This window comes from Barbatula barbatula, assembly GCF_947034865.1.
Source record: "Barbatula barbatula genome assembly, chromosome: 6".
Taxonomy (NCBI): Eukaryota; Metazoa; Chordata; class Actinopteri; order Cypriniformes; family Nemacheilidae; genus Barbatula; species Barbatula barbatula.
In genome coordinates this window covers 17,734,834-17,761,803 of record NC_136765.1, presented here as the reverse complement: position 1 = coordinate 17,761,803, position 26,970 = coordinate 17,734,834, and the positions used below count along the sequence as shown (strand labels likewise).

The 26,970-nt window shown below is 39.9% G+C and overlaps 2 protein-coding genes across 8 annotated transcripts; both read left to right on the top strand.

Moving 5' to 3' along the window:
• Positions 1–208: 208 nt before the first annotated feature.
• srrm1 (serine/arginine repetitive matrix 1) lies at positions 209–9,678 on the top strand. 6 transcript variants are annotated; one of them, XM_079458288.1, is made up of 18 exons: positions 263–353; positions 896–985; positions 1,667–1,789; positions 2,077–2,202; positions 3,519–3,689; positions 3,771–3,865; positions 4,006–4,191; positions 4,586–4,777; positions 4,926–5,042; positions 5,143–5,318; positions 5,833–5,913; positions 6,415–6,501; positions 6,666–6,807; positions 6,955–7,044; positions 7,136–7,966; positions 8,104–8,278; positions 8,442–8,618; positions 8,744–9,678. In XM_079458288.1, the coding sequence occupies exons 5-18, from the start codon at positions 3,534–3,536 to the stop codon at positions 8,753–8,755; spliced, it is 2,517 nt and encodes an 838-aa protein (XP_079314414.1). In that variant the 5' UTR covers positions 263–353; positions 896–985; positions 1,667–1,789; positions 2,077–2,202; positions 3,519–3,533; the 3' UTR covers positions 8,756–9,678. The 6 variants fall into 6 exon arrangements, with proteins under 6 accessions (XP_079314410.1, XP_079314409.1, XP_079314414.1 ...); XM_079458286.1 differs by having other exon boundaries at positions 8,737–9,678; XM_079458284.1 differs by lacking the exon at positions 2,077–2,202 and having other exon boundaries at positions 209–353.
• Positions 9,679–9,955: 277 nt separating this feature from the next.
• Positions 9,956–25,982, top strand: clic4 (chloride intracellular channel 4). 2 transcript variants are annotated; one of them, XM_079458302.1, is made up of 6 exons: positions 9,956–10,143; positions 21,591–21,700; positions 23,229–23,354; positions 23,451–23,557; positions 23,706–23,887; positions 24,075–25,982. In XM_079458302.1, exons 2-6 carry the CDS (start codon positions 21,645–21,647, stop codon positions 24,237–24,239), a joined length of 636 nt encoding a protein of 211 aa, XP_079314428.1. In that variant the 5' UTR covers positions 9,956–10,143; positions 21,591–21,644; the 3' UTR covers positions 24,240–25,982. The 2 variants fall into 2 exon arrangements, with proteins under 2 accessions (XP_079314428.1, XP_079314427.1); XM_079458301.1 differs by lacking the exon at positions 9,956–10,143 and adding an exon at positions 10,774–11,215.
• Positions 25,983–26,970: the final 988 nt, after the last annotated feature.

Genomic DNA, 26,970 nt, shown 5'->3' with positions numbered 1-26,970 from the left:
TGTATGTTCTTTAACATAGGTGCGTGTCTTGGTTTTGGCCAACAATAAACCCATAACGAGTGTTTCAGATTATACGCTTCAGCCTCGTTCAAAGCCTCATTATATTTATAAATCGATCGGTATTATTTTACAACAGGAATGGTATTTTTGAGATGATAAATAATATCTGTATTTTACAATAAATTTTAATTATACACACTTGAATTACAAATCGGACGACGGTCATAAGCGGATGTCTTAATCACATGACCCCCTATCTTCCGGAAGTGAGGCAAGAGCTGCCGCGCCATAGTGGATTGTGGGACATCGTGCCATATTGACACACGACTAAAATGGACGCGGGCTTTTTCCGCGTAAGTGTTATTTTCTTCTTCAAATATTGCATAATTGTTTGAATAATTGTTTTGGTTGTGTTAGGTCTCAGTTCGTTGATGAATTGTGCTTTTCAAAGGCTGTATTTTTGTGTTTAACCGAGTGTGACTGTAATGGCGGCTGCGTTAGAGAAACTGAAATTAATCCAGAGGCAACAACCATCCATTTCAATTCATAAAACCTCCCTTTTAATCGTTTAATTTCAGTGAATAATCCTCATTTGTGCGAATAAAGTTCAATATTGTGATATTGTTTAAGCTCTGTTCGTGTAACTTAATTGGTGTTCACGAGTTAGCATTATTGCATCTGTGCCGTACAGATAAACTGAAATTCGTTTTTAAATAAAATAAGATGTGTAAATGTATTTCATTACGCCAATATCAATTTAAACCTCTGGGAATTTTTTTTGAAATGTGAAAATGTATATTCTCTGCATATTACGTATTTACCTCCGATAAATAAAATATGAATTTTCAGTCATTGCTTCAAACACAGGTTTAATTCTCAATTCGTGTAATTTCAGGGCACCAGTGCGGAGCAGGATAACCGCTTCAGCAACAAACACAAGAAGCTGTTGAAGCAGTTGAAGTTTGCAGAATGTCTGGAAAAGAAGGTAACAATGAAAAATCTAATTCTTTCTTGACCCATTTTTTAAGGTGTAAAGTGTATAATTCACTAAAAAATTAAAATTCTGTCATCATTTTCTCACCCTCTTGTCAGTTTAAACCTGTATGACTTTCTTTCTACTGCAGAACACAAATTAAAATATATTGAAGAATGTTGGTAACTGAACTTCGATACACATTCATTCGCATTGGTTTTGTGTCTATGTAATAAAAGTCAATGGGTCTCGCCGTTTTTCAGTTACCAACATTCTTCAAAATATCTTCCACCCTATCCCTGTAAGACAAGAATTATTTCTATGCTGTTGATGGTTGTTTTGACCTTGTCGAGAGTTGAACACAGATTTAGTCTAATTGAGCTTTTTAGTTTGAAACATCATGGCATTATAAATATTCAAATGAATAAACTGGTAAATTTGTAATATTTGATTGATTATTGAATTACATAAATTTGACCCTATACGACATCACAGCTGAAGAGTTAAATCACATTGCCTCTTCTATGAAATTATGAGTTGGTTTAGTAGTTCTGAAAAGGTTCACTTTATTTTATAAAGAAATGTGTGGCAGCAAAAGATCATCGCTTTTGGAGTTTTTTATATTTGTGTTATATTTACATGGTGTATTTGAAGTGTCCTGTATCTTAATTATTGTTTCCAATTTGCTCTTAGGTGGATATGACCAAGGTCAACCTGGAAGTCATCAAACCCTGGATCACCCAGCGCGTGACTGAGATCCTTGGCTTTGAGGATGATGTCGTCATTGAATTTGTCTTCAACCAGCTGGAGGAAAAGGTAAACTTCGCCGGCTCTGCTCTTCCCGTTGTCTGTTCAAAGTTCTGTTGGATTTATACATTAGATGTGGGAGAATGAGAGGAAGGTTTGAAGAAATGTACAACCTCTGACAAATATTTGAAAAGTTGCGTAGATGTAACAGGCAGAAATCGTCTAACATCTGTCTGGTTAAAAAAAAGACAGACGGGGTAATAAAATGATATTCTCTCTCTCTAAAGATTTGATTTATGACACCGTTGCTTCTGAACAGCAATGTTCTAATGTTGATGTGATTTATGATTTAAAAGGCCTGAACCAATATGGATCTTATTCCTTGCATCTGAAGTATAGCACCAACTCCTAATTAGATCTCATCTGAGTCCAAAGTCTCTCTGAATCCAACTCTCCCTTGATGATGAGCTTTATTTTTCGAGGTGAGTTATGAGCAGGGCTTGACATTGTGCCCATGGTAGAGTCATTTCAGCGTTTTCGTTTGTTCTTTTTTGTTTCAGTCTAAAATTTAACCATACGACACAAAGGCCTGAATATAGTGAGATGACATAGAATCATTACACTATTAAAAAAAGATTGCATGTGAGGAGATGTATGGCATCAGGTTGGTGCATCATGGGTGTTTTTTATCCAGGATATCAAGTGTGGGCTAAACAGGCTCTGCCACAATGTTAAGCTCATCTGTTGCGCAATGTAGAACAAATCACACATACAAGTATGAGACAAGTGATATTTTTTGCCTTTGCTAGTTTAGCTAACCGCGTTAGTCCTTTAAGTTTGATTTTCAGGATTCTTTGACTGGGATTGGAGAGGTATTTGATCATATTATTTGTTTTTTATTATTTACATAATTGGTGTTGTCTTATTTTATATATGTGGAGCTTAAACTCGTAAGGGCATAGCCCTACACTTAAGGTTCTCAGTCTTGCTCCTGGACATCTGCTGCCTTGTAGACGAGTTAATTTTCAAGTGAATCAGAAGGTGTTTTTTAGTCAGGAGAGTTAAATTTGTATGGGATTTTCTACGGTTGATCTCCAGGAGCACAACTGATCAGCCCTCCTATAGGACACGGATGGTTTGTTTTCTTCATTATTGTAAATAAAGCCTTTTTCCATGCCTTGTGTACTCATTATTGCTTGTTCGTCTCTTGCAATTTAGATAAATGATATAGCATTAAACTCAAGGTCATTGAGTGTGATGCAGTAGTGAGGCGGAGGCCAGCCAATGGAGCGCCTTTCTCCGCCCCCCCAGCCCAAAGAGCCCACGCCACTCACACTGAAGACAACCGGACTGTTCTTGCTTTGTGGGGTTTTGATACACTCTGTTTGGGGACTGTAATGTTTCTCTCAGAAGTTTGATATTGAACAGACAGCCCTAGCAGTGGGGAGGGTGTTTATTGCTCCTTGAGAACTGGGAGGGTACATCTCAATTCAGATTATAACATGTAGTGCATGCAGAGGGAGATGATTGATTAAAAAAAGAATTACTTACATCGTATTTTTATCACAATGGATTACCAGTAAAGTAACATTCAGCAGTGGCTGTTTGTTTTGGACTATTTGTGAGGTCTGCTGGTACTGGGTTCTCGTTTTTCAAAAAGCAGGTCTTTACTGAGGTTCAGGTAGAAAAGTTGTAGAAAATATCTCTGAGCTCAGCAGTCTTGTTCTGCTCACTATGTGGCTGTATTAACTGTTTGGTTTCTTTCCTTCTCTCTTCCTCTTTGCTGTTTATGTTGCAGAATCCAGATGGGAAGATGATGCAGATTAATTTGACCGGGTTCCTGAATGGGAAGAACGCTCGGGAGTTCATGAAGGACCTCTGGCCTCTGTTGCTGAGTGCTCAGGAGAACATCGCTGGCATTCCATCAGCATTCCTGGAGCAGAAGAAAGAGGAAATCAAACAAAGACAGGTGACTAGAGTTTTGCTCTGAGTTTAATATGGATTTGCACCAAGTTGATGTTTTACTGAGAAACGTTGCACACTGTTGCAGATTGAGCAGGAGAAGCTAGCCTCTCTGAAAAAGATAGATGATGAGAAAAGAGAGAAGGAGAACAAGGAAAGAGCTCAGTCCAAGAGCCCTAAAAGGTTGGTCTTGACCCATTGGTTTGATTCAATATGGGTTAACGTATTTGTTAGTGATAAACATATATAATTAAATTTATATTATAGATTATGCGATGCTCAATTACCCTTGACTGATTTTATTCAATTTCGCCTTTCTCCAGGAGGAAATCACGCTCTCCTGTTAAACGCGACCGTAAAACCAGTCCTTCTCGTTCTCCTCGTCGAAAACCGAGCCCCCCTGCCTCACCACCTTCTAGTCCACCCAATCAAAAAGAACTAAAAGAAGAGCCAGACCAATCAGAGAGCTCTAAACCAGAACCACTTATTCAGGAGGCGTCCTCTACCAGGTAACTATTGTAACCTAACACAGTATTCTCTTTATTAGGCTTTCAAGCTTCCCCTGACCTAGTTTTATTTAATTAACACTGCATATAGGAATTTATAGTCTGTCTGATATTTGGCCTGTGTTTTGACTCGCATAACCTTATATGTTTTGCTTATAGTCAATGTTTTCTTGTACAGCTGCTTTTTAACAATGAACATGTAAAAAGCGCTATATAAATAAAGCTGACTTGACTTGAGCTTTGTAGGTCTCAGGATCTAACTTAGGTGCTTTGATTATATTATGGCAACTAATAAAGTTTTTTAATGTAAGCTATAATGGACTACAAGATCTGACTTTATGTTGGAAGGCTATGGTGTATTACATTTATTTTAGACTGACAAGTTGTGTCTTTTAAGTGAAATGGTGAGTGAGATGAAGCCAGACTCTGTGTCTGAGGCTGTGAAAGAGTCGTCCCCAGACAAAACGTCCAAATCAGAAGACAAGCCAAAACCCAGAGACAGAGAGAAGGACGGACGCAGAGATCGCCCGCGTCACCGCTCTCATTCCCGATCACCTCGCTCTCGCAGACGACCACGATCCCGGTCCAGGTGAGTTTCCATTGCTCCCTATTACTGGAGTGTTCCATGGAGGGATAAGGTGTGAGACTAAACCATGATTAGGAAATTCACTTGTAAGATCTCAGATTATTTTTCCTGTGTTAATTCTCTACTTAACTAAAGATTGTCCCTGTTCCAGGTCATTCTCTCCTCGCCGTAGATCGAGTCCCAGGAGGCGAATCTCTCCAAGACGCCGGAGCCCCCCTAGGCGTCGCCCACCCTCCAGACATAGGCGCAGCCGCTCACCTGTCCGCAGGTGAGTGTTTTTGCACTGGAGAGACAAAAATATAAACATATTTCCCCCTCACCAACAACAAATTTAATAAAAACCTATCACAAATAAATCTGTCTACTAGGAGGCGCTCTCGTTCCCGATCCTCCTCAGCCAGCTCATCCTCTCGGTCACCCCATAAGAGACCCGGTAAACGTGGGTCAGCTACACCACCCAGAAAACTTCCACGTCGTTCTGACCCCTCAAGTCCCCTGAGAAGAAGAGGCCGGAGTCCCTCAGGACCAGACACCAGCCCCTCGGGTAACAATTAGAGATCGACAGATATGGGTTTTTCTAGAAGCGATGCAGATATTTAAAGGTCAGGGTCTGCCGATGGCTGATATGTGCTGCTGATTTTTAGGGCCGATATTTTTAATTTTTCGCCTTTATTTGCATGCTAAAATTTCACAATAATAATAAGTGGATGTACAACATTTCTAACTAGAACTTATAATATTGGGGCTAATATGTAAGCAAGCTGCTGATAGTTTTCGACTACAGATGCCCACGCACATGCCTGACTTTAAATCGGCGCTACTAAACACGCATATCGGCCAATGCCGATATATATAAAAAATGACTAATGTTGGTATATCGGTCGCCCACTAATAACAATCCAATTTTACCTTGACTCATCAGTGTAGATGTAGTTTTCCTATTTGTTGATTTAAATATCTTCTTTGTTTTGGGCAGATCTTAAATCAAAATTTGCTATGTTGCATGCTACATTTAAAGAAGTGAAATGATTCTGACTGAAAAGCTTTTTGTATTTTAGCTGCAAAAAACAGGACTGGTGGAAGGAACAACTCTCGTTCTCTTTCTCCAAAACCCAGAAGATCAGATGCATCAGAGTCTGGTGAGACTTTATGGTCTTTCAGCTTTACAGTAATCTGTGTCATTAATAAGTGTGTGTCATTTTTACTGGTCTTATTTTCCATCTATCCAAACACTCAATATTAGTTTTTGTCTCATTTTTTACCTCTAAAAACAAGTATTTACCTGCTGATATGGGTGGCCTAAATAAAAGTGATGGATTGACAGCACAGTTTTATAGAACACAGTGCACCCTTATGTCATACAACTTTCAATGAAGCAATAGACAAGTACTTGTCAAGTGTGATTAAATTCACATCACACTTTCAAGATTTTCAAAGGTGTCACTGCTGTCATGTAATTTGGCTGTCCCCACATTTAGCAGTGGAATGGACTTAAATATTCTGCTGATATATACACATCACTAAAGGTTTGTGATATCATGGGTGCATGTGCCTCGCTGTTTTTCCACATTGTGGTTCTGTTTGTGGGCTTGTGGCTGTTTCTGGGGCACGTAAGGACCCTCCACTGCTTTGCATTTCAGAGGAGGAGAAATTGGGCAAAGGGTCTACGGCAGATTCTGTCCAGCAGCGACGTCAGTATCGCAGACAGAATCAGCAGTCCTCTTCAGGTTGTCACAGTTTTTTATTCCATAACACCTGTTTGCCTTCACCCCCTTTTCTCTTCTCCTCTCATGCATGTGTGCTTTACCTAATGGTCAGGCCGATGGATAATGTACAGTTGTAGTTTGGTTTGGAAATGTTTACTATGTTGGTTGTTTAATGTTGCTAATAGACACGGGGTCATCCTCGTCCTCTGAAGATGAAGGCCCGAGGCGGCAGAACAGAGGTGCAGCTGCTAGAAATGGTGAAATCAGGAGGCGACGGAGCCATTCACCTGCATCACCACGGAGACGTCACAGAGGTGCATCCCCAAGGTAATACTAAAACGATGTTTCCATTTGCAACCGAACAAATGAGATGCTGTTTGGTATCAGACAAAGATTGTCTATGACTCATGCCAGAGTGACTCCATTGTCTCTGGGGTACATTTAAGTTAAAACTCATCCTTATGGTCTTATCAGAAAGAGGCGCTCTCCATCCCCTGCTGGCCGCAGACATCGCTCTCCATCTCCTGCTCGTCGACGTAGGTCACCCTCTCCTCCAAGGCGCAGGTAAAAAAGTTTTTGCACGGATCATGATGTTTCTGGTAGGTTTGGGTTGTAAAGATGTTTTTACTGATGATCTCATGTTCTTTTGTCTCAGATCACCATCCCCACCTCCCAGGCGCTACTCCCCTCCTATACAGCGTCGTTATAGCCCCTCCCCTATTCCAGCTCAAAAGAGACGCTCATCTGGGTCTCCCCCTGCCAAACGCAGAGGATCTCCTTCTCCTGTGTCCAAACGCAGAGGATCTCCTTCTCCTGTGTCCAAACTCAGAGGATCTCTCTCTCCTGTGTCCAAGCGCAGAGGATCTCTCTCTCCTTTATCAAAGCGCAGAGGGTCCCCTTCACCTGTGTCCAAGCGCAGAATTTCTCCCATGCCCAAACGCAGAGGGTCCCCCTCACCAGTTTCTAAGCGCAGAGTGTCCCCCTCGCCCTTAGCCAAGCGCAGAGGATCTCCCTCACCCTTAGCTAATCGCAGAGCATCCCCATCGCCGTTGTCCAAGCGCAGAGCATCCCCATCGCCGTTATCCAAGCGCAGAGCATCCCCTTCACCGCTGTCAAAGCGCAGACCATCCCCCTCACCTGTGGGCAAGCGTAGAGGGTCTCCCTCACCTGTAGCCAAACGTCGCTCCTCTCGTTCCCCCAAACAGAGTCGTGGCAGTAGCCCAGGAAAGAGGCGCACTCCGCCCTCTTCTGCTTCACCACCACCCCGCCATCGTAGAGGTTCTCCAAATACCTCTGCACCCCAACGGGGCAGGGACACCCGTTCCTCTCCCTCTGCCAATGCTCCTCGAATGTCTTCCAGTCCTCAGGCTCGATATGCTCCTTCTGGTTCCTCCCCCCAGAGACTAAGACGTCAGACATCCCCGTCTCATAGCACTAGACCCATTCGAAGAGTTTCCCGCACACCAGAACCACGCAAACCCCAGCGGTATGCTCACTGAATAACTTGTTGAATGCAACAATTTTAAGGCTAGACACTGAAGTAGTTTTCTATGACCCTGCAGAGATTGTGGATTTTTTCCCCCCATACCTGTTGTAATCTTTACCGTTTCTATCCTTTTGCAGAGATTCTCAGAGTCCCCAGCTAGTAAGGAGGCAGGTTTCTCGTTCACCATCTGCTTCTCCAGCGGTAGCACACAAGAGACCTGCTTCAGTTTCTCCCTGTCGCTCTGCTAGTCGCTCCCCACCTCCACCTGCAAAGAAGAACAGCAGTGGCTCCCCAAGCCCATCACCTAACAAGGTAAGCATGGACCTCACTGCTTGCGTGCATAAAACTTCAGATTTAGTTTTTCAGTTTTTGTCGAGCCTTTGCATCTGTTTGGTAAAAATGGCTGTAAATCTGGAGATTAAATGGTTCTGTCATTAGTGCAGAGAGAAGTAAAAACATTTATTTATTTCTGCAGAGCTCAGATGTAGAGGCTGGCAAGAAGAAGAAAAAGAAGAAAGAGAAGAAACACAAAAAAGAAAAAAAACACAAGAAGCACAAGAAACAGAAGAAAGAGAAGAGCGGAGAAGAGAAAAGTGAAGTGTCCACAGTAGGACGCGTACAGGAGGTGGAACCTGATTCAGACCAGAAAAAGGTGAAGTTACACTTTAAACTTTCTGTCTGAACAAGTACAAAAGCTGTTTTGCCCTTATATTTGTCTTTTTTTCTCTCTTGTAATGAGTCAGACGTAATTAATGCTACCTTTCTTGAAGGAATCAGAAAGCGAAGTAGAAGACCGTTTGGATGATCTGGAGAAGCACCTTCGGGAAAAAGCTCTTCGGTCCATGAGGAAGGCCCAGATGTCTCCGTCTTCTCAGTGATGATTGGCGCCACCTCACCTTTCTTTCTCCTCCACTTTGCATTTTAAGTGTTTGATGTTGGTTCAGCTTTAGAATGTACAAATTGTTATAATTCACCCTAGAATTTGTTTTGATGAATTTATTCTTTTTGGCACGTTATTGTGGGGAGTTTTACGATTTAGAAATGATTGGGCAGGTTTGTCCCCTTCTCCACCCTTGAATACTGTCAACAACTGTTTATCCAGAAACTAACTTTTTTAGTCCCTAACCCCCTCATAATTCCTCTGTTGTTTTTACTGCTGTGATGAAACACAAGGAATGCTCATTGGCAGTTTTGAGTTAATAATGTACAAGTTAGCCTATGGATTCTCTCTTAACTTCAGCAAGATTTTTTATGAGACTTCTGTTTGCATGGACAGCAGACCCCATTGTGTTTGTCCTCTTGTGCATCTATAAACCAAAACACCCAGTGAGCTATAAGAGCTGATCCAGCAGGTTGCTCTCTTTTTATCTGAGCATTGTGCCAGTGCTCTAAAGTTCCACTGTGCACATGAGAACAAATCACAAGCGTCTGTTTTCATCCTTTATTTTTCGCTTTTTATTTTTTGTAACCTAAGTTGTGTTTGAAATTGTTGAACCCTGCCGTAAATTCTGGCTTTGAACAAAGTCACATTAAAATGAAAGAAAATATTTGTCTTGTGATTGTTAAATTTTCTCTAAATTTACTCTTAACTTTTTTCTACCAAATAATGGTTTAATACTAGATGTGTTTACCTTCAAGCAAAACCTGATATTCTAATCAACAAACCAAACCAGTATGGTGACAATTAAACAGTAGACCGCATTAGCTGTTTTACATATGTTTACAAGGTCATTGTTTCTTGAAGGTTCTATGAATGCCTGAGCTAGTCCTGGGTCAGGTGATGACACATGATAATCAACTGCTCTGTGCGTGTTATCTTGTTTTTGTCACCATGGCAACACTTGGAAGACTAATCTTCAGTAGCCACCTCTGAAAGCTCAGCAAGTTCTTATTGTGCTAGAAGAAAAATAAAAGTGTTTACAAGGCCCGATGTACGATAACAAGCCCAAGGCAACACTATTTTTGACCTGATTGTTGTTTTAAAGTGCCACCTGCTTAAGTGGCCACAGGATGTCAAGGGAATACATACGTGTTTAAGAAATAAACATGATGAGGGAAGGACTATGCCCTGAGTTTAAACCATGCGATAGAGAACTTCATTAACAGTGATCTTACGGAAAACAGCGGATCCAGAAACAGATCGTTTTAAAACTGGATACATTTGCTCTTTCCCAGCAGTACGTAACTATATATTGGTTTCTAGAAGGGACTAAGGTGCCAAAATCATCCAAATTTTCCTCACAATGTGTGTTAACTTAAATAGAAATTATAATTTAAAAGAACTACAGAAAACCTCCACATCTTTATTTAATGAGCTTTATTTTATTAGGTATTCAAAGAAATAACATGTTTACAGTAGTATCCTGCTGTTTTATTGATCATTTGATCAGATAACCATTCAGATTAAATTGAATCCTTGCCTAGTAGTTGTTTCTATATTTAATATGCATCTATTTTTGGGATCAAAGCAGTCGGTTTTGTGTTGCACAAACCTTTGACAACCGTTGTTTTCGCCATGTACCATAACTAAAGAGATTATCTACATTTTTACACAATTGTTAGGGATCATTTTAACATCAAAGGTATAGCAACGTTTTCTTGTTAGCGAGTGTAACGTGCTAATTTACGGGAAAGAACCTGGTTTCTGCCCTGAAACAATATTATATTACTGGTTACCAAGATTTTACAACAAATACCACAGTTAATCCAAATGGTTACATTTTCATAAGGAACGAGACGTATTCACAATATCACGATGAACGTTTCGAGCGCAAACGCTTAAATATGCTGCGCGCGGGTTGGTCTTCGGTTCAGTTGTGTGCGCGCCGCACTCGTTCGCTCGCTCCCGTTCTGTTCATTCTGCGCATGACATCAGTGCCTCAAATACTCCCGTTGAATTTTTTCCCTCGTCGTCGCCATCCTGAGAGCAGCAGAGGAGGAAACGTAGCGGATTTTATCGGGTCGCCCTCATCGGCGTGTTTCTGGACCTCGTGGAAAAGCTCGTTTCTCGGTTTGAGGAGAGAAGCAGGTTTTCGGTTTTAACGGTCTTTCTCGGTTTGCTTTTGGAGAAGCAGCAGTTTTATTATTCGCGCTCGGGAAAGAGTGTGGCGTTGAAAGAGAGTGCTGGAAAACTTTGCCAAGGTGAAGAAATACAGGTCTACGTAAAAGCAAAAGTTCGGGATGTCTCTCTCGGTACCTCAGAACGGTATAAAGGGGGATAACGAAGCCGTCATTGAGCTTTTTGTGAAGGTAAGACAAAGAACGCCAATCGTTTAAGAAATGGTTAACAGGATTACATTTGCTTTCTGTTTATGCGATTTTTTTATATTGTCACATTTAATTAATTAACTACAGGGTATTGGTTTTATTCGAAATTTAACGCTAGAGACAACTTCGTCAAATCATGTGTAACACTTAATCAAATAATATGTCATATTTAGTCAATCTTAGCATTAAACATGAAGTCAACGCGACCATTTGACCCCGTTAAATGTGTAGAAATGTTGTAAATGTGAAAGAATCGGTATTTTACTATAAGAGCGAACGATGACAGTGGTTATCCACGTGAATGTCAGATGGGTGGAGGCGTAGTCCCGATATCAGTCAATGTCGCTCCCATCTGATTACTTGCAATTTTATAAACATTCACGTGATGTTATACAACAGACGTGAAGCGTCAAAGGGGTTTACGTCCGAACTAAAGGCACTAAAAACACAGGGATGCACGAGGAGCGGCTCGAGGTGGGATGGGAGACGACAATGCAAATCTGGAGTTCAGACGTACTGCAGGAAATCCGTCCGGTCTAGGATACAAAGTAATGCAGACTTTGATCAAACGATGGTAATAGAGTCCAATGTAGGTTCAAGAAACCTTTATAAGGCAACATGACCTTTTTATTGTGTATTCAATGTGTTTGCATGCACGTAACGAGCCTTTTATTGTTTCATGATCTACTGGACAGCGTTTCATATTTAGATTCCCGAATAATCTAGTGACGTTTAATGTGATAAACAACTATTTTTATTTTGTACCAGCGAACGCATTTGAATCCAGTTTCTTAATTGAAATGTTTGCTGCATGGAAGTGTTTGGTCTCAAGACTGAACACTTCGCAGTCAGTGTAAATAAGAATTATTTTATTATATAGTTTATTTAGAGAATGTTAGCCTGTAAATCCTGTCCATCTCTGAGCAATCAAACAGGAATTATGCGAATTCCTCTCCTCTGCTGGGAACCCTGCGGTCTGTCTTTGCCTTGCTTTTCTTCTCTTCTCTTCGCTCTCCCCCAAAAGGCCTTCTGGCTGGCAGAGCGGGAAAACTCCTGGACTGAAAGAGAGAAAGGGAGCAGAGGAGGGGAGTGAATTGCAGAAAGAGGAAAGGAGGGGGCTTTCTAATGGTGAAGGTTTGAGATCCCAGTTCTGTTTGGAGGCGTGTAACCTCATGCTCACAGAAGTGCTGGTGCAGGATGGCACTGTGGACTTTGGGTGTCATGTGAAAATGCTGACCAGGCGTTTATGATTCCTGAGGTTTTAATTAAAGGATGACTCGACTGTATTTAATGGAGTGTGATTAATAATTCAGTGAACATTACTGCAGCTTTTGACACGATGGAAGGTAATGTTTATGCCTGTTCAATGGGTCACCTCCTTCCGATGAAATGATCTGGAAATACATTGAGACAGCTTCAGACTTAAAGGCGCAGTCTGTAATTTCTTTGTTTGAAATTTGCCAAATTTAAATAGTCTTCCTCTTTCCAGGTTAAGGATAATTTTCCCACATTGTTTCAGGAATTTGTTATTTCAGGATGATTCGAATACTTCGTAGTTTTCTACAGTGTTTAAACTTGCAAATAAATCCACAAGCAAGCTTCAGGTGGATTTTTCCATGTTAGCTGGGATAGGAGGACGCATTTTTGTATTAAATATGCGCATATCGCTTTTACAATTCAAATGACTTAAAGTGATAGTTCACCCAAAAATAATAATTCTGTCATCATTTAGTCACCCTTTTGTCATTTCAAACCTGTATGACTTCCTTTCCTTCGCAAAACTCAAAAGATGATCTTTTGAAGCATGTTGATAGTTGATCCCCATTCACTTGCTTTGGTTTTGTGTTACAATAGAAGTGAATGGGTGCCAGTCCTGTTCAGTTACAAACTTTCTTCAAAATTGTCCATCAAGAAATGATTGTATCACAGTGCATGTGTGATATATTTAAGCTGAGAATAACTCATACCAACCTCACTGTTTCCCACAGCTGTTAGAAGTGAACTCAGCATCCGGAAGCAGTACAATTATGTTTAAAACGGTTCTCCTGTTGAAGTGGCTTTGATTTCAAACAGTGTGTGGAAAGATCACAGGTCATCCTCAGTCAGCTGATGATATCTTACTGAGCCGATGTAGCTAGGTAAAGAGTCTTTCATTAGATTTGTTTTAAAGATGACACATACTGCAATAGAAAGATAATGGTGACCTCTCTCTCCCTTTCTCTTGTTTTATTTCGCTCTCATTCATAATTAACAGCATGCATGTATTGCTGCTTTGTTCCACCTTTCTGTACTGCACATCATCACAACAGGACCAGCCCCTTTGTTGCCATAGAAACCAGGCAAACCTTGCCCCTGCTAGCTGCTGATAATGCAGACATCTACCCCCCGACACCCCCCCCGCACAGCCACACCTGCTGGCCGACTGTACCGCGGGCATGTTTAGATTATAACAAAGCAGTAGCCAGTAACATTATGGGCTCTTATAGGACGATAGGAGTCCAAATACACCTCCTGTGCAGGTGAATTTGATCAGAAAGTGCTTGGTGATTGTTGTTCTGGGGCAATTTTTTGTCTATTCATAATGTTTAAAGGATTTGAGATTGAGAAATCTGACTCCGCGGTTTGAGATCGGTGTTTGTTAAATTGCTGTGATTTCTCTAGAGGGTGATGCAGCAGTAGCGAACCCGCTCTTGCATATATCAGTTTCGATTCCTCCCTTATTTAATCTGACGAAGGATTTGACATCCAGGAATGAGTTTAACAATTCAATGATTCAAACTTGTTTCTTAAAGCATCACCATTAATAAAAACAAATGTATAGCCTAAATATAGGTTATTTTTTCAGAAGAAAAATTCGACTTGCTAAGTATGCAATACCATAATGCGTATTGGTAGCATTGCTGCTTTTCTCTGCAGTCTGCATGCTATCTGCATCAAGAGAACTTTTTGAAGCTTTAAAAACATTCAATTATTGCATGTATTGTGATCCATAAATTTAAGAAATCGTAATGGTGCATATATCTTGCAACCCTTTATGGCTGACAGATTTCAATGTTGTTTAGTTATCTCTTTACCATGACAAACAGTCCATTTATGATCTGCTCAGTACTCCACCTTCATGTACATAAGGAGCCCATTTGCCTGCAGCTTGTTCTTCGAGGCAGATCATGTGACACTTGGGATATTTAGAGGATACAAGACACCCTCACATGCTTTTTGGGTCTAGGTGCTGATGAAGCAACCTGCAGTAACCCTTGCTCTGTTTTCATTGGCTGTTTCGATGAATTATTGTTTAGGGTGCTTTGTTTCTGTTTTGAATTCGAGCTGATGCAAGCATTTTGTTCACTGCACAGTGTTACAAAGTTACAGTGCAGAGTTATACTTTAATCCTCCTGGTTTATAAAGTTAAGAGATATAGTTTGACCTTTTTATATTTTCTAAGTAACCTTTGTATTGTGAAATGTATAGGTAAGCAAAGAGAGCGCAAATCCTTTAGTGTAAACCACAGCATCACAGCAACCGGTGTGTAAAACAGGTTTACATATCAGAGAGGAACACCAGTGGGTCTGGTGGTTTTTGATGCTTGTGAGATGCTGGAGCTTTGGAGTTTCCTTTTATCTCTCACAGCTGTCTATATTTTTAACCCAAGATAGCGGTCAGATTGCATCAAACGGGCAATTCGGCTTCTGATCAGCTGCCAAGTATGAACCTTTTTGTCTCCTTTAAATGTCTCCAGCGATTTGGTTGGGAAACACTGTTTGTTTACTTGGCTTGAAATTCTGGTGATTAGACTAAGTTTGTGTGTTTGTGGGTGTTCTTGAAGGAATATTAGAGTAGACGCACAAGGACACATTCTTGGCTTGTTGGGTTTTGGCTGCAACAGTGCCAGCAATTCTAGAGATGTGTCCTTACGGCATTGTCTGAAGGGCAAGTCTTACTTTTCTACCATCCCCCATCCCCCAGCCAGCAGCATTTACAGACCCTTTATATCGGAACTCCAACCTGCATTGCAGTCTTCTCAGGGTACTGAGCTATTATGGTGAATATAAACAGCAAGTAAATGACTGCATCTTAGGGTTCACTTCAGGCCAACACTTTAGTTCTTTTAAATTGTTCCGTTGATCAGTCCAATTAACCCGTCCCAAAACCCCGCCCCCTTCATTCCTGTGGCTATGTCCGACAAACTTTCGGTGTCACCCATGTGGTCCCAGTGTAAATTTGTGCACACTCTGGGGAAATTGTGAAGAATTTCTGGAAAAATCACACAATGATTTCAGACAAAAATGTCTGAAATATGCATTCGAGAGATACATTCAGGATTTGAGAAACTGTAACGATAATTATACCTATATTTGCAATTATCACACCAGCAATTAATAACATTTCGATAATTCTAAACTTGCGCGATGCTGTAGTCTACTACTGTCAAACAAATCGATGCATAGCTAGCTAACGTAAATATGGAGGGTATATATATATGTGTTTATATTTACTCCGAAATTTGTAGTAATGGCTATTTTAGAGCGGGAGGAATTCGGGAAGGGTTTTGGTCGGCCGATGATCCTTCTTTGTGAAAACGAAAGTAAACTCTTAGATGGTTTAATACTGAAAAGAATAACAGTCCATCAGTGTCTCAAATCTTTATTTGTGTTAAATAAAACAAACGCTGTACTTTTACAATAATTAAAAAGCAATTTTTTTATATGATTCACCATAGCTCTTCTATGCCAGGTTTGTCATACTGGTTTGTTTGTCGGACAAAATGGCGGTCAGTCACGGGGGCACGTACGATTGGTCAGGGGTTATGATTGGTCAGATCGTTTGTCAATCAAACTGCTTGCAAAAGGTAAATTGAAGTGTTCTTGTTTACAATGTATAGAAATGTAGCATTGATACAAGCTTGTTTGTTTGAGAACTTTGAAGAGGCTTTAGTTGTTCCAAATCTGTATAAAATTCACTTTTGACTACCATAGTAATTATTCCTACTATCGTAGTCAATGGTGGCCAAATGGTTTTGTCACAAGCATTCCTCCAAATATGTTCATCAGAACAAATACATTTATACTCGAGGGTAGGTAAATGATCGCAGAATAAAAAAATTAGTGTGAATTGACCTTAGTTAGTGAAACAGTGAAGGATAGTGAAACTCAAATCCCTTTTCAATTTGACTTCCAGTATATCTATTTTGATTTCACTTAGGGTTTTTTTGGTGGTAGTGGTAATGGTTGCAATTTCCAGTCCAGTCATTTACAAACCACACACCTGTGTGGCTGTGTAACCTGATGTTGTAGGACTGGACACATTGATTTGATACCCATGCATAAGTCATTCATAGAGCTTGAGTAAAGATACTGTGTAATTTCAGGTTTATTGTCAACAAGGTCTAGTCTATGGAATTTAAAGCACTACGATGGCTGACAGGACTAAGATGTTATTTGCTTATTTGCCGAAGGCGATAAAGTATTTTCAAAACGGGTTCTGTAGAGCAGTTTGTCCGTTCAGGGTCGCTGTAGAACCTCCATGCCAAATTCCATGTGAGGGAACCCGCGTTGTTTGCAGATAGAAATAGCTCATTCTAAGGTAATAATGCATAACGTTTCATTATGTAAGATCTTTATACATGCCAGAAGACAAAGTTAGTTATGTATATTATATGCTGTTCTGTCAATATAGAGCCTCCTAAAATGACACATTGCCCTTTAAAATTGTTTTTAACAACCCACTTTTATCCTATTTCATGGTCTTCTGGAGGTCTACTGTCTGACTCTGTGGTTGCCTTGCTGGGATTGGACAGGACTGTTTAGTTATGTCATTGTTCCATTGTAATGTCATTGGAGCACACAGGACGATTACACCTGTGTCATCAAGATTTGAATTTCATTTTAAATTTAAATGTAGGCAAATTTGAAAGGGAGAGAGATTTTAATGCCAACGTGTCTTTTCTTATGCCAGAAGAAATGGTCCAGTTCTTCGGTTTTCCTGTGTTGGATAAAATAGAAAATTCTTGCCTTAATGTATGACTGGCTGTCGAAAGTCAGCATGGATCTCATTGGATTTCTTTTCTGAACAAAGCGACATCCATGTTTTTTTTGTTCACTTGAAAAACACTTGTTTATTCAGCTGGTGCAACATTGTGTAACCAGTAGTGTAGGTCATGCACGACTGTGTGTGTAAGAGTGAGTGTGCTGTTGACCAATGGTAGCCTGAAGTCTGGACGTGAGTCATCAGTCTGGGGTCTGCTTTTGTATCAGATCCCAAGAGGAATATTCTGGAAATATTTGCACTTTGTCATTAATGCATTCAGTCATTATTAACCCTCTATGACTTACTAACAAAAGTAGGTATTCTGAAGAATGTTGGTAAATACGAAACCCAATTGTTCCCGATTCATATCTACAGGTTTGAAGTTACACAAGGGTGTAAATGGTGACACAATTTTCATTTCGGGGTGAACTATTACTTAAAGGCAGTGTGTATGTGCCAAACATGTTCATTCGGCACTTGCTCAATGGAGCATACTCAGAAAAGCTTGAATCTTTTCTCATGGCTGTCTGTATCCTCGGTTTGTCCATAAGATGTTTACCCCAACCTTTCAAAAGGATTCCCATGGGATGGGGTATCCCTCTCTCGCTCTCTTTCCTTCTGTTTCTCCTTCCCTCGTTCTCTCCCTTATAAGGCAATCCTGCAGCTAGACTGTGCACTCTAGTCGAGGAACTTGAGAATGAGCACATTGTGATTGTGAAGAGTTTGGCTGTTTAAGCTAAATTTAGCCCAGTGGGCACTCCAACCAAAATCCACCCAGGCCCCACCTTCACACACACATCTGAGCTTTCAAAATGTGTCCGGATAAGGAAAGGCTGAAAGAAATGTCGAGACTTATAAGTAGTGTTTCTGTTCATCTACATCACTCGTGTGTGTGCGCGAGTGCGCACGTGCATTTGTGTGCGTCTGTGTGTGTGTGTGTCTCCACCTTCATATTTTAGGATTGAATGGCCTTGTGTGATGTTGTCTTAGCACTAGAAGCAATGAGATCACTGTCAGTGACTGCAGATGAGATGGAGACCTTTATACACTCACCAGCCAATGTATTATGACTCACTGTCTCCACTGGACGGCTCTGTGTGCGTGTTTTTTTTTATATCCCAGTGGGGACTTAAACCTGAATGCACACTAACTTATGGGGACTCCAGTCACCTTGGGGTCCAAAATTGAGGTCCCCATCTGCAAAAAAACTTATAAATCGTACAGAAAAATATATATTTTGTAATCTAAAAATGCAAAAAGTTAAATATGCAGGATAAAATATGCAGTTTGTACAGTATAAATATCATTACGTCTATGGACTGTTCCCACAGGGATTAAAAAACAGATGTGTGTGTAACCAGATGAGAGTGTGTGTGTGTGTGTGTGTGTGTGTTTATGCATGGGTCTTCTTTTGAGAAATCCTTCATCTGTCTGTGACAGTGTTGAATGAGGTTTATTAGGAGACCCTTCACAGACATCTGTGATACTTCACATCCTACATACTGTGATTTAATTACATCTGAAATCATATTAGCGTGTAGATAGTGACCAGGAACACTAAAGAGACATTAGAAAGGGTGTAAAGTGCAAAATTGTTTAGTCCGTGTCTTTAATCCGTTTAAATCTGTTGAGAAATGAATTTGGTAACTTTTTGTTTTTTAAAAGTAGTTTTGATGTATGACCTATGCCTTGTGGAGGTTTTGCATCTCACTCACACAAACTGCCATCTGTTTTTTCTCTTTTCTTTTTGATGCACCCGGTGTGTTTTAAGAGGTGTTGAACAAAAGGGCTCTGTTTGTGTTTAGAGAGTTGTCCATATGTTTCTGTGGGTGTGAATGGAGAGAATTGTATTGTAAATTTTATGGAAAGAACTGATGCAAACACACAGCTAGTGTCCATTTCCACCTAAAGATCTTCATTCAGCCATCTCACAACAGCATATCCTCTGGACCGGTGTTGTTTAAGTGAACAAAATCATGTTGCCATAAGTTTTAGTGTGGGTTGTGTATCTGTGGGTTATTATTGTCTGATAAAATGCTTTTTAATGTAACAGACTAGATGTGTGTTTATCTGTGTGTGAGTGCAGCTGTCTTGGAGGAAATGCTTGCTCTCAGACATCGTCACAAAGCCTAAATAAAACCCTCACACACAACACTCCAAGCCCAACATTTCTGGAACAGATTCTGTTCCTCTTTTCACAGAGGCCTGTGATGGGGGAGGTGAGAAAGCAAGTGACGGAAGGAGTAGGAAAAACTCAAAGGGGGTTGGGGTAGATTGGGGGGGGGGGTGTAAAGAGAAGAGACTCCCGGAGTTTCTGAAAGCCCACCTGTTGCTGATTGCTTTTTGTCACCCTTTTTCTCTAGTCTTGTTACCTTGCTATATATAAAAATAATAGCAGTGTGCAATGGTACAGTTGTATTCAGAACGACATAATTAGATTTTCCATGAGAACATCTGTCTGAGCTTTGGGTTCTGAGATCTTTTTTTATTTGGATGTTCAGTACAGGGCATCTGAATATGTGCATATTCATATCTGTGCATAATTAAGACATACAGTGGTCATATACATTTTGGATGTACATATCAAGAATTAAAGGTCCAGTGTATGAAATATAACAGCATCTAGAGGTGATATTGTGAATTGCAAACAACGGCTCACTCCACCTCTCCCTTTTAAAGCCCTACAGTGGCTGACACAGGACTAAGATTTCATCACGTTTTTGCTTCTTTGGCAAAGGCGATAGCGTATTTACAAAAAAAATACACCTCTGAACACAGTTACGTATATTATATACTGCATTTCTGTCAATAGATCCTCCAAAAAATAACACACTGGACCTTTAAATAATATGAAGTAAACTTTGTGGAAGATCTCGGGCAGTTGAATTAAGCTTTGGTTTAAATAATTTCCTCTTTCAAAGCTCCAATCTTTCCTATCTAGTGTTCCATCTCTTAACTGTGAGTTTGTGAAACAGGTTATTTTGTGTGGTCTATTGTCAAGCAGCCCCGATAGACTTAACTTTACAGGGGAGACACCGCTTCCGTGTGTCTCTATAGAAACCGTTCTTCTATGAGATTCCCTGTTCCCATTCTGCCACTGATGTCTCCTACAGCGAATTTTTCATTGGGCATTGTGAATCACTAGTTACTGAATCATCTAGACTAGAGTATTTAGATCTGAGTCTCTGATTCTGAATGTGATCGTAGTTGTTTCAGGTGTTGACTCAGTATATGAGTTATTGTATTTAAACAGGCCACACATTTGGTCATGTTTGCAACCCAACAGTGCAAAAGAGAAACCACTAAAATCGGATGCTCCGTAAACAGACAGACCTGCCACAATGAGAACCAAACAGATGTAAACCTTTTGTTCACCCGGGAATGAGAGCGAGTGCGAAAAAGAGATACCAGCAGCAGGGTGCCTGGACGACAGAGAGATGGAGAATTAGCTCTCTAGAACAAAGTCTCTATTCTTTAGTGGTCCATACAGCCTGGGCTGCTGGATTCATTTCAACAAACGAAACCCGACAACAAGTACAATACATGGTGACAGAAAAATGTTGATTCAATGATAGCTGCTCTTATTTGAGTTTTATCAAACTTATTATTTGTCAAAGAATAAGCTTGTAGCCAATATTGTCTGGTAGGAGGAACTTTGTGTCTGCACACAGGATCCAACTTTTTGAGAGTCTGAAAACTAGAGAGATCTGTGATCAGTTTGCATATGTAACTTGCACAGGCTACTGAATGTCTGACTGAAATTCTCTGGTGTCTGAGTCATAAGTTTATTATTTCTGGAGATGTGTGAGGGAGTGACAGATGGACATGAAGGCCTGCTGTGTGTTGAATCACACAGAGTCTGGTGTTCGGCGGAGATGAGGAGGAGCGAGGCCTCATAGGCACTTGGTGATATCTCCACTATGGAATTCATGACTTTTAAAAGAAAAATCACGCACATGCGCTCTTGGGATGTGACAGAAAAAGTTTATGGATTCACATTGGCAGGGATTTATTTAGATTACACATTAAGTTATATAATGTAAGTGAATGTTTAAGCCAGGTTAGTCTTTAAATGTTCAGGACGTTTGACAGGGCTATCACAATCCTTGTTTTGGAAGTGTCAGACATGATTTAAGCCAGGGTTCAGCTTGCCCTTTTTGTCTCTGACCAACAAAAATGCAGATGCTACATGGCTGTATGATAATGTTTTTTTGTGGTTTTAAAATATTCACTGCTGGAATTTAACATGGTTTTGGTGAACGTATTGCAATGATGACTGTACTGGTGAACTCTAATACATTTCTAATAATGTATTTTTTCCACTCCTTTCCAGGCCGGGAGTGATGGAGAGAGTATCGGGAACTGTCCGTTTTCTCAGCGTCTCTTCATGATCCTGTGGCTGAAGGGTGTGGTCTTTAATGTCACCACGGTGGACCTGAAGAGGTATGTGCGTGTTATGGTCATCACGGATATTTGTGAGCTAATAAAATGCTACAGTTACCGGTTATTGTAATTATGAAGTATATGAAAACATTTACTGAGATTCACAGCTGTCTCAAATGAGTGTTTGTGTACTAGTATGTGACAGCATGTTTTTTTAAGCCCAAATATTTAAAGGGAAAATTCTGTAGACATTGGCTCACCTTCTGGTCATTTAAAACCTCTATGACTTTCTTCTACAGAATATAAAATATATTTTAAAGAATGATAACCGAACAGCACCGAGACCAATTTGTTTCTATTGCATGGAAACAAAACCGATGCAAGTGAATGCCAATTATCTTTTGTGATCTGCAGAATGCAGGCTACGAAGGACACTGTCGAAGACTATTCCAGAATTGATCTTCATATAGATCTTGTTTTTTCAGCAGTCTGGATAATTGTGTGTTATGTGTGTAAATGTGATTTCTCGGAGTATAATGAAATACATGTTACACTTATTCACACATATGCAAATTCCTATCTAGAGTCCTCTAAGACACTTGGGCCCGTATGTATAAAACTTCTAAAAAAACTGCTTCTTAAGAGTAGTCTTGAAATTTGACTTAAGTGTCAATCACATCCTATTACACTCACAGCTCTAGGCTATATAAAGAAAAGACCAAAGCTGCAAATCCTTAAAAAAAAACACTGAGTAGCTTTATACATATGGGCCCTGATGCCCAGGAAACAGTCCTGGAATGGTAAACTGCGTCAATGACATGCATGTAGTTAAACTACTGCTTGAAGTCAAGTTTATATGATTCTCACCCTCTGTCTGTTTTTATTAAGCTTGCTTGCTTCGCCCTATTCCCTCCTTTCCTCCATCTTACCCTTTCGTGCCACTTTGAGTGAATGGGTGCTCCTTGTGTTCATGCCAATAGTGTGAGGTCATTTCCTGTTGTTGAAGTTGGTAAGATCAGATTGTTCCTGTCTGCAAGGCCTCATGGGAGATATTGTTTCTGAACCCAAATGTGCTTTTATGTGTTGCTGCAGGTCTTGTTGCCTGTGACCTCTAAGCTGCTTTATTCTCTATCTGCTACATTTTTAATGTATAGATGTTTTGTCGTCAAATCTTTTCAATTTGTGTGTGTATTCAATCAGATTCCAATACAGGAATGTATTTGATTTTAAGGAAGAGGGTAAAAAATTTGTCAGTTTAGTGCAGAAATTGCTTTATATAAATTTCATGAAGACATATCACTTGCTTCTTTAGATTTAGACTTTGAATGCCTTTAAAAACCAAAAGCTGTGTTTTTGACCCTTGTAGGAACCTTATTGTCACACATTCCTGTATTTACACCAAAAAATATTAAACATTGCTTTTGGCCATCCTGGTTTCCTGTTATAAAGGTCAATACATTCCTAGAGAGCGTTCTCGTGGATCTCTTATTATGGGGTCACTTTTCCTTTAATCAATGAATTATTTTTAAATAAAAATAAAAAAGTTATGCTTTAATGTTGCATTTCAAATAGTTTTCATCTGTTATAGAAAACCAGCAGACCTGCAGAATCTGGCCCCAGGAACCCACCCGCCCTTCATTACATACAATGGAGAGGTCAAGACAGATGTCAACAAGATCGAAGAGTTCCTAGAGGATGTCCTCTGCCCTCCAAAGTGAGTTAAAGAGCGTGTATGTTTGTCTCTTTGTTCCGCACCCCACATCTGTCAACACGCCATCAAACGTTAATTTAATTGTTTCTGTGCTCTCAGATACTCCAAACTCGGTGCCCGACATCCAGAATCCAACACTGCAGGGATGGATATATTCGCCAAGTTCTCCGCCTTTATCAAGAACTCTAAACCTGATGCCAATGAGGGTAAGCAGAAGATTCCCACAATGCACATCAAAATGCCGAATTTATGTTTGGAAGAGTAATTTGTTCTGCGGCTGCGTGCGTGCGTGTGTGTGTGTAGTATATTTATATATTAAATGATAACTAACTCCAAACTGGTGTTGGCCTCCAGCATTAGAAAGAGGACTGCTGAAGACCTTGCAAAAGTTGGATGACTACCTGTGTTCTCCACTGCCGGACGAGATCGACCACAACAGCATGGAGGAGGTGAAGGCCTCAACACGCAAATTTCTGGACGGCGATGACATGACACTGGCGGATTGCAACCTGCTGCCTAAACTCCACATTGTAAAGGTAACGGATGATACGGTTACACTCCGACCAAATGCAAACATTTTGTGCTTCAAATGATCCTTATGGTAATTTTACTATTTTAATAATTCGCACTATTACATAAACTTACTAGAATTAAGATTCATTGTTAAAACGCACTGTGATGGTTGTCATAGTTACAGCCCACCAATTCTTTCTTGGTTTGCAGGTGGTGGCAAAGAAATACAGAGGCTTCGAAATCCCCAAAGACACGACGGGCATCTGGAGGTACTTAAACAACGCCTACAAGCGTGAGGAGTTCACCAACACATGCCCCAGTGACAAGGAAATCGAGATCGCCTATGCTGATGTCGCTAAACGGCTTGTCAAATAATGGCTCAACTTGCCCCATTCCTCCACGTTGGGACTGTTAATCACACGAGAGAGAGAGAGAAAAACTCCGGACTCTTTTTTTTCTTTTCTCTTGTTATTTAGAGTAAATACTCAATGCATGTTTTCTCCCTCCCCACCCCTTCGTTACATTTCTGTAGGATATTTAATTTGCTGTCACATTATTATTGGAATCTTTATATGGCAGATACTGATAGTGTATCAATGGCTACTACTGTGTGCACACACACTTATCTAATATTTTCACCCACGCTATGTAGCAATAACAGAGTGGGTTCGCCAGCCAAGTTGTTTTATAATGAATTTAGATAAAAGTAGGTAAGAAGATTTTTTGTTCAATTTAAATGAACAGTGTTAAAAGCTCCAGTGTTTATTTTCAGAGGGGGATGTAGCACCTGAACCCAAATATGTCTTAGAAGACTCTTGAAGGAAGTTTGAAATGAAGTGCATATCAGATTAGGTTGATGTCAGTGTCAACGTTTAAATGAAGTTCATATCCTACACATTGATAAATGGCAGACGTGGTCATTTACATGACGGTTTGTAGCACCTGTGTTCTTCTGATGAAGGACAGACCTCTTTAACAGACTATAGATATACTATAGATCCGCCTTATTCACGCTTATTCACATCGTTTATTTAACTGAGTGCTGCACCATTCTAATGGGAGTAAACCTGTGTAGCTCTGGAAGGAAAACTACATCCCTTGCACTTCACACGAAGTGACTTTAACAGTTTAACTAGCAGCAAAGCAGGATATGGTTAAGGTTAATGTAGACTGGGACATCACATTGAAGAGGGGTTGTGATTTTTATCACATTGAAAGGGTACGAGTTGTTTTTAATAAAGATGTGATGCTAGAAAGACTAACTAATGAATTTCTGAATAGGTGGTGAAAGGGCTTTATCGCATAACTACTAGAAAGTTTAATTAAAGGCTCCGAGTGAAATTCTGCTTTATGTTAATACATGTTATGTTTCTAATTTGGCCAAAGATTTAAAAAGACGAAAAATTGGTTGGCATGTTTTCCCGCAATAATTTTGTAAATATGTTTTCGTTTTTTCAGACATAAATGTGTAAATGTTCTACATTTAAGACCTGAATGTAACAGAATGACAGTGATTTGTAAAACAACACCTCTGGCCTTATACATTTTCTCAAGGTAGCATAATCGTGTATCATTCAGCATACAACTTGGATTCAATAAATATATATAAAGACAAAAAGTCAGTCTTGACATTATAAAAGTAAAAATGCAAAGGAAAAATGGTTAAATCTGTTGGCAGAAGCAAGTTTATATCCTGTGGGAACAAAAACACCAAAGTTGTGTTGTAACTTTCAATGGGGCTTGTTTCCGAATTCTCATCTTCTGCTTGTGCTGGGCCACTAAACAGGGAAGATGCATTCAGATGTAATTTTGTAGCCTACACAGTTCAGAGCAGAGCACATTATTATTAGATTTAGACCAGAGCAACACCAGAGGGATTTTCTATATTCATGTTTTTTTTATTTCAAAACTGTGCCTTTGAAGGATTTTTTGCTCCCTCCGTGCTCTTTTAGCTTTGTGTAGCTCTGAAAAACTGAATGTGCTCTTTGTAGCTTTCTGTATGAACCTTTGGGTGCGCGTGAAGACCAGAAACCGGTTTGACATTTAACTATAAAATTCTGCATGTTTGCCATATGCCATCGCACTCTCATTAAATAAACTGCTGGCAGCTATGACATATTTGCAGTTTGTTTATTTTGGTATACACTCTAGAGCAGGGGTTCCTCAACCTTTTTGACTTCAATGCATCCCACTGTGCTCAATAAAATTCTAAGGCCCCCTTCTACCAAATAATACATTTTACAGACATTAACTGGAATGAACAAATAAGAAGACATATCTTGATTTTTTTGTATTTTAGTGATCATTGTCTTCATTTTAAATAATTAGTCATCTTGAGGCCCCCTTGGAAGTCAGCTGTGACCACAGCCCCCTTATTGAAGACCACTTCTCTAGAGGTGACTTGCAGTAAGTTAGTGACCCCTAGGGGCTCCATGTCAGTATTGCAGAGGCTCTGATAGCTATTGCTTGATCACAAGGAATTGAAGCGCAAATAAACAACAGAATACAATCTAATGTCAATTAAATATGAACTGTAACTTTGTGTAAGATTATCAAAAGACAATTCCATCCAATATTCAGCATTCAGTGGAAGTAGAGTCACTGTTTTGCTCAAGTAAAAAGCATTACGTGCCATAGCAGTTCTCTTAACTAATATAAAAGATCAGAATTGTAAAAGAAATGACACGTGTTTTTTAGATTCTCTTCGCTATCTATATTGGTTTAAATACCGAACATCCCACTTGAATCCAGCTGCAGGACCGCAGCCTCTCTTTAAGACACGATCCAGACCACCAGTCTCAAGGCGGAAGGGGCGGGCCGGTGTCATCACCATGCCTTTTCGGACATGGCGGAAACCAGGGTGAGTTCTGTCCAGTTTTTGTTGTGAAAAATGTATGTATATAATAAGTAAGGCGTTTATTGCAACTATTATGTGCACGTGTTATAATTGTGTAAAACACAAGTTAATTCTTTTTTTTAAGAGTCTTAATTTCCAAGTGTTTATCATTTCCGTTGAAATTATGTATATACTATACATCTATTAAACTTTTTAAAATATGTTCTGTTTGAGTGTGTTTTGTTGAAATGTTTGTTCATATAAGACTTT

Bases quoted from the DNA above. Each gene is read 5' to 3' on its own strand.
- srrm1 (XM_079458283.1), top strand. From the start codon at position 333: ATGGACGCGGGCTTTTTCCGC. The intron at 4,192-4,585 runs GTAACTATTGTA...GTGTCTTTTAAG, and splicing joins CAGGAGGCGTCCTCTACCAG to TGAAATGGTGAGTGAGATGA. The intron at 8,279-8,441 runs GTAAGCATGGAC...TTATTTCTGCAG, and splicing joins CAAGCCCATCACCTAACAAG to AGCTCAGATGTAGAGGCTGG.
- clic4 (XM_079458301.1), top strand. From the start codon at position 11,147: ATGTCTCTCTCGGTACCTCAGAACGGTATAAAGGGGGATAACGAAGCC. The intron at 11,216-21,590 runs GTAAGACAAAGA...ACTCCTTTCCAG, and splicing joins TCATTGAGCTTTTTGTGAAG to GCCGGGAGTGATGGAGAGAG. The intron at 21,701-23,228 runs GTATGTGCGTGT...CATCTGTTATAG, and splicing joins ACCACGGTGGACCTGAAGAG to AAAACCAGCAGACCTGCAGA.